The sequence below is a fragment of the Frieseomelitta varia genome, unplaced genomic scaffold (assembly GCF_011392965.1).
Source record: "Frieseomelitta varia isolate USP_RPSP 00005682 unplaced genomic scaffold, Fvar_1.2 scaffold_479, whole genome shotgun sequence".
Lineage (NCBI taxonomy): Eukaryota > Metazoa > Arthropoda > Insecta > Hymenoptera > Apidae > Frieseomelitta > Frieseomelitta varia.
In genome coordinates, this window is record NW_025110233.1 from 165149 (window position 1) to 173110 (window position 7962).

Genomic DNA, 7962 nt, shown 5'->3' on the forward strand with positions numbered 1-7962 from the left:
TTTTTTTTTTTACATTTTTTCAACTACGAAAGAGAATTCGAAAGGTCTCTCTTCTTTCAGAGAATCATCTCCTCCCTAAGCTTCTCCTTTGGAAAATACGAGAAGTGTCCCACGACGCCTTGAATCTTTTATCTCGACCGGTGCGCGTTGTTCGATGAAATATGAAGCGGGGATTTTGGATGCAACGTTATTTCAGAGACAGCGTCGGTAACGTCGGAATACCAAAGTATCTCTGACAATTTTCAGAATGAAAACACACCGCGGGCATATATCTCTTGCAAAATCATTATTTATCTCTTCTACAAAACGACGTCCGTCTGCATTCCTGCGCGCTCCCCTGTGAACTACAACGTGATCGAATCGTTGAACACAATTGCGTCGTGCACGTCGCGTTACACGCGATTATTTTTAATTATTTTAACGCATTGCGGACCATTAGTTTTTATCGCTCGCGGCCGGGTATATATATGTTTCTCTGTCGAACGGGCACAAAAAGAAGGTTTTACATAAATGCTAGGGGCACGTTTTAAAATTAAATACCTATTTTGAAGTTGTTCATTGCATTTTGAAGTTATTTGTTATACATATTCTTACAAGTTAATACCTCTTTCAAAATATGATACTTTGCGAAATTTTTAATTTCACACAACTTTGTGAAATTAACATGAAGCGGAACTAAACAAAGCTGGCAAATGTAACGTGTCCCTCTTCTCTTACATACTTTGCAAACTTTAGTAGGATATTTTTCTTTTTTTCAATATCATCCTTATAAAGATCAACATCTTCACTTTTAGTTTGGAATATCTGATAAATTGTCAGCAAACGCAACTAGAATTTCTTCACGTTCTTCGTCGCTATTCATGGTTACTAAACACTTATGAAAATCAATTATTTTTATATCAATTTGATATTATTCATCAATTATATATTTTATTTTTGTTTATTTATTTTATTTTTATTTAAATATCAATTATATATTTTATTATTATCAATTTGATATTTTATTTATATTTTATTTTGTTATTATCAATTTGATATTTATATAAATATTAAATATTATATTTATATTTTATTTTATTATTATCAATTTGATATTTTACTTATATTTCATTTTATAATTTTTACTAACCAAGGACAAGAGACTAATCACTTTCAATTCCTTACGTAACTTAATATAAATATGAACAAGTTTAATAATAAAATTTCGTCGAATATGAATATAAATAAAAAAAAAAATAAAATAAAATGATGCTCCATTTATACGAATTAAACGAATTAATCCTGAATTAATATCTTTCACGATATGAGAAATTCTTTTAAAAGCAAAAAATCAATATTCGGATCAATAATGTATTAATAAAAATAATTCTGAAGTGATTCGAATGATTAAAAAAAATTCCTAATATTGAAATCCAAAATTTCATGTATAATTAATATTAATTGGTGTTGGGAGATACATGAACGATCATGGAATTTCGCTGCTCCGCTATAAATAAATGACAACAACGAAAAGCCTTGAGAACAGAAAAAAACACGAGAATACTCGTGATCCGTCCGCAATGCGTTAACATCCAGAATATAAAATTCCAAACGTGTAATACTTGGTTCGAACACTTTGTACGCGAATCCACGTGACGGAACAAAGGAATATCCTTGCGGTTGACGAGAAGTGTTTGAAGAGGGCTTAAAAAAGGATTAGGACCGCCGCGCGTTAAGGGCGAGAGGGGAGGCTTGGCTTTTCCCCTGCCCCCTCCCGAGAGGCAGTTTTTCGCAACAGAGCGAAAGGACGAGGCCGTCGGTGGTGAGGAGACGCCTCTCTCCGAAATCCGATCACGTCCGTACCGTCGGCATTATATGCAGATGCACGCCCGTTTCAAGAGTAGTACGCTTTCCTTTTCCTTTTTTTTCCATTTCCTTCTTTTTCTCTCTTTTTTTCTTTTTTCTTTTCTTTTCTTTTCTTTTCTTTTCTTTTCTCTCTGCCTCTGTCGCAACGTCACCCCTGTTCGGTCGTACGTGAACGTGGCACACACAAGCCCTCTATTGTTTGCTAATGGCCGCTCTTTCAATAATTCGGGGGACCAATCATTACGGGCGAGCGGAGCGCGACGCGGGGAAATCGCTGGAAATAAAATCGAGGGAAAAAAGAGAAGAGAAAAGAAGAGGGGAGGGGGAGGGGTGTGTGTGTGTGTGTGGAAAAAAGGGTGAAACAAACGTTGGAGAAAAGGTAGACGTACCTGCCGCGGCCGACGATGACAAAGACAGGAGCAGCCAGCAGGTCGACGACACCCACACAACGGCGCAGGCAAGCCCACCGTTGCAGAAATCACGGCGCATCCTCAGCGCATCAAGTGATTTGTTTTTTCAATCGGTTGCGCTATATCTGAAATCAGAAGAAGGGGAAGAGGCGATCAGAACGAAGCGATCGTTTTTAGCCAGCGAGAATAATTTCGGATACGCAACGTGGTGTGTTCGACTCGGATTTTTTTTTTTAATTTCATTCTCGGATAATCGCGCCTATCGATCTGACAACACTCGGGGAATGTGCGCGTTCAACGTGACATTTTTAGATTTCAAATTATCGTGACTCGACGTCACCACTTTGTATTGCCAATGTTATTCGAAAATTATTCGGAAGTGAATTTTTTGAAAAATAAATAAGTAAGATTTGTCCTGTACATTTTATATCAGGGTTAATTAATTTATTATAATAATTTAATTATCTCGAAAATAAATGATCTAAATATATATATATATATATAATTTTTTATATATAATACAGTTTTATATATTATTATTTTATATTTAATATAATTTTATATATAATATATATATTATTTATATTATTATATTGTATATATATTTATATTTATATATTTATTATTTAATATATAATATATTTATATATATATAATATTTCTTTTGTGAAACAAAAAAGAATAAATATATCTTTAGAAATTAAATGTTTGTCTGTAATTTATTAATATCTAGCTTCTCTTTTAAATAAATTTAATTTATATAACTGTAGTGTAACCAGCTCCTTACGAAGAGTTAATAAAAGTGGAATTAACGAGAGGGGAAACGAAAGATCGAAACGGTATGAAATTTCAATTGAACGTTGATAAATTGTTGCAACCCCATTTTATTATCGATGCGATCGTTCGACGAGCCACCACGGTATAACAAGTTTTATATATACATATTTCATCGAGTTTCGCCGTTGCTGGAGTATAATCAAAGTAATGGATATTGATTTTTTTTCTAGAGGCTCCTAATTGATTATTGCGAGCAAAAATTATGTGCCCTCGCCGTCCGGAAGCACGAAATGGAGGAGAATAATTTGATAATAATAACAATAGTAATAACAAACGAGATAAAATTAGAACGCACGTGCCAGTTACGAATTTACGTTTCGATCGAGGTCAAACGAGACTTGCTCGCAATCAGAAAGCCAAAACGGGCGGTTTCATAATTAATCGAGCGAGGAAATAATTAATCGGTACCTCCGAAACGTTTCGAGGAGAGAAAGTTGTCGCGCGTGACAGAATCGTGACACCCTCAAGAAAGGAGTAACACATTTCCTCTGTTTCCTTTTTTCCCACAGCGGAGCCCTTGCTATTAAAGTACCTGAAAGTTACGTTTCGCCGTTTCCGTGGCCAATAAAGCCCCGGGATTATAGATCCGTAATGGAAAAAGTTTCTTCTGAAAAACCTGGGCGAGAAGCCGCTCTTGCCAGTCGAAAGCAACAACCGGACAGTTTTTCCATTTCTCTTTGAAGCGACTTCTCTCGCCGAAATTAAAGGAACGAAAGAGGTTCGTTCCGAGCGGAATGATTTAGACGTATATTTCGTCTCGCGAGCGATTGCATTAAGGGATCCAGATCATTTTCAAGTTGCTAATCGATTAATTACGCGTCTCCATCTCGTGTCAAACCAGAGTGATACTTTTCTTGTTCAATTACCTCACGATCGATTCCTAATAAACATGGAGGAGTAATTGCATTGCTTGTGTCCTTTTCTTTTTTTTATTTTACTTTTGTTACCCTCATTTGATAATAAAATAATGATAACGATAAAATAAAAGATTACATATAATAATAAACAATAGTAACAGAATAATAGAAAAATAATAGATAATAATGAAATAATAAGAATAATAATAATAGTAAAATAAAAGATTACGTGTAATAATAAATAATAATGATAGAATAATAGAAAAATAATAGATAATGATAAAATAATAAAAATAATAATAGAATAATAAAAATAACAAACAATAAAATAACAATAATAATAATAAAATAATAATAATAATAAAAAATAATAATAATAATAAAATAATAACAATAATAATAATAAAATAATAATAATAATAATAAAATAAAAAATTTGAAATTCTATCCATCGGATCGATTTACATACTAAATATTCACCGACAAGTGAAATTTGACAAAAAATTACAAAAAACTTAAACTTGAGAACAAATACAGTATGCGTTTTGTACTAATAATGGGATAATTTTTTTTTTTATAAAAATCGGTTCTAAGAGCGAAAACATCCCTCCAAAGTAATCCTGACTATTTTTATCGTGAACACCCGTAAGAGCCACGCTGTAACACTTGTAACGCGACGATCAATACGTTTTTAGATATTCAGAACGGTGACGAGGAGTACATCGTTAATTTATCAGAAATAGTTAATTTCAGCTTCTCTGGCAAAAAGTAGAAACTGCAATTATCACGTGAATTATTGTTAACGCGTACATAAGGAATTCGAATTTAAATAACGCAGCGAATTTAAATACGGGAACATTGATGCAAAAATATGTAAAATTATTGTAGTATATTTGAAGACATGATATTTCGATTATGCTCGCAAAAGGTATACATTCACAGTTCTCTGATTATCTTTTTTCCCCTCCCAGTCTTGCTTGTGCCTCTCAAGCGAAATAATCGATGTGCGCAAAATAATATCGCGAAATGAGAACGAAGAGAGAGAGAGAGAGAGAGAGAGAGAGAGAGAGAGAGAGAGAGAGAAAGGAGAAGAGAGAGACGAACACTTGGAAGAGGGGCTTGAGAAGTTTCTCCATAGACTTAAATTGAATTTTCATGAAAAATTCGAGGCAGATTCCGTATCGTTATTAAAAGAGAGTGGCTCGTTTAAATTTGAGATTAAAGCAAAACACAGCGGCTAGCAGCGGCGGGGTATTAATGTAAGAGACTGCGCCAGGATTCGAGGAGATTTAATAAAGCGTGCGCACACAAAGTGAAGAACGCACTTGAGAGGACGAAAAAGAAACGGTTGGCAGGCGAAAGCGGAGTCCATTACTTCGTCTCGGACGTTCCTTGATATCTAGGAAACTAACGACGACCTAATAATCGAAAACATTCAGAGATACGAACTTCAATTTTAATTAAACGAAAAAAAACATATTTTTATACCTTTTTTTTTTTTATTTTTCTTTACCTTGCTACGATATTTTCTTTGCTATACCGAGTTATCGTCGGTGACTCGTCTGTGCTAAAAATTAAAAGAGGCTCGAATTGTTATCTATCCTTCTTTATTCAATACCCACGAAGTAACAATTACTTTACCATGGATCTGAATTATCGCTTTCCTTTACCTTGCTATTTTCTTTGCTATACCGAGTTATCGTCAGTGACTCGTCTGTGCCAAAAATTAAAAGAGGCTCGAATCGTATTGTTATCTATCTTTTTTATTCAATACCCACGAAGTAACGATTACTTTACCATAGATCTGAATTATCGCTTTGTCGCGGTGACAAAGGGTTAAAAAGACCCCGTGAAAGCTGCTCGAAACTTCCCACGAAAACGAAACATCCACCAGCACTCTCGCGCTCTCACTTTTCAACACTTTTTTAACGGGGGAGGACAACAAATCTCTCGTCCTCTTTTCTTTACGTTTAATCATCTTTTTGCCCCCGGTTGGAAACGGTAGCCGCCACAATGAAAATATCCGCGAGCCGGAGCGGAAGGGGAGGATGGGGAAGCCGAAGAAACGTCTCCGACGTCGAAGTTGTAACGAGGAACAAAGGGAGAGATGAAAAGAAACGAAAACGTCGCCGACAATTCGTAGATCCCGAAGCCGGCTCCAGAGTGGAGAGAGGGAGAGAGGGAGGCTCATGAATAACGGAGAGGAGAACGCATTAGAATATTCTCCGCGGCATAACGAATAAGGAGACATAACTTCCATTGTTATTCCTCCTCCCGCTCGCTCACCCTACCCCCCCCGCCCCTTTTTAAAGAAGAGGATGCCACCATGTTGCACGACCGTGAGTATCGTCCTCGTCACTTTGCCCCAATATTCAGCTCGCGAGTACGTTTCTCCGAGAGAGAGAGAAAGAGAGAGAGTGCCACTTAACGAAACGGTCGTGGAATTAAAAGATTGTTTTCCGTCCGCCCATTAGCAGCGAGGCAACAACGACAAACCGACGGGTCGGCGTTCTTGAACTGGAAAATTAATCGCGAAGACTGCGAGAGACCGAGTTCTATCGTTGGACAACCATGGCGATTACCTCATCCTCGTTGTGACTAATAGACGTATATCGTTATGCTTTTTGTTCGCGGAGGGAGAAGAAGGAATTTTCTCTCAGTGAAGTGTTTCGTTTGTAAATTATGTTGTTTCGTTTTTTTTTTTGTTTTTTTTTTTTTTTTAAANTTTTTTTTTTTTTTTTTTTTTTTTGTGTGAATTTGCATCACCGATTCCTATTTCCATGAGGCTTATTTGTCAGGCGAACATCTGGTGAACAACTGTGGTACAACGAGTGAAATGAGAGGAGAGAAAGAAGGGAAGAGTATTTAAATGACGGATAGTTTGGGGGGGGGGGAAATTCAGTTATACAAATCAGAGGAAAGTAAAGAAGTTTTGATTTATTATTTTGTAAATGAAACGTCGCATTAATCCAGTTTAATAACCTGATAACGTGAAAGAAGAATCCCCATTTTCTCTTCTACTTTTTTTCTTTCAACTCGCGAGGGATGCCCCGCGACCGAGATATTTTCAAGGAAATTTGAAACTTTGCACACGCGTGAAATAGAGTACACCTCTAATTATTATCTAAACTTTACTCATAAGGGCTCAAGGGGGCAGGACAGTGTGACCGAACCTAAAAATTACGTACACTTTCGGAGGGCTAGTAAAGAAAAATTTATATATTTGATTGACATGAACTTTCGTGGTTTCATTTCAACACATTATGAATTATAAAAAGCAAAAAAGAAAAAAAGAGAGGTCTTATTATTTTGTATGTATTTATTTAGCTTTATATTTATCTACTTTATGTAATATATTATATATTATATATTATTTATATTTATCTATTTATCTATTATTATATATTATATATTCTTTATATTTATCTATTTTATATTTATTTATTTATTTTTATCTATTTAGCTTTTTTAACCGCATCCTTTTACATAACGTTTTTTTTACATTGCCTATCGGTGTGCATGATTCCAGCCAAAACAAGATTAGTTGCAACAAAAAGGCAAGAAAAGTTCAAAAGTAAACAATACTCTCTAGGGATCGACGATGCAATATTTTCATTTTTGTGACAATTATGAAAACAGCAGCTATTTGTTTTTCATGTATCGAATGTATGCCAAAAGTTTCTACGTTTTTTTGTTTATATCTTTCGAAATTGTTAAAAATTAAAAAACGTTCGATTGTCAATCCCTAGTAAAAGTTACACTAAAGATACGCATCAAGTATCACAGTAATCGATTGGTTAGATTAGACATCTTGCACACCGTTCCTAAAAACCTAGTTTCGAGAAAAATGTTTAAAGTTTCAAAACGTCATTTTTCATATGTATCATTTACTTATTTTTTTTACTTATACATCGCGGCTCACAGTTCTTACAATTCACAACTAAATTGAACCCAAGTCCCCTAATACTCGATTCACCAAAAGTAACATTTGAATCGCACGATTTACACTTTAT

At 34.9% G+C, this 7962-nt stretch overlaps 1 protein-coding gene across 1 annotated transcript in view; it reads right to left on the bottom strand.

Moving 5' to 3' along the window:
• Positions 1–7962, bottom strand: part of LOC122532855 — a 37872-nt gene that overhangs the window by 11682 nt on the left and 18228 nt on the right. The window contains exon 2 of the mRNA XM_043661980.1: positions 2235–2380. Coding sequence (XP_043517915.1) covers positions 2235–2334 — 100 coding nt within the window. The 5' untranslated portion in view covers positions 2335–2380. The remainder of the gene's footprint in view (positions 1–2234; positions 2381–7962) is intronic.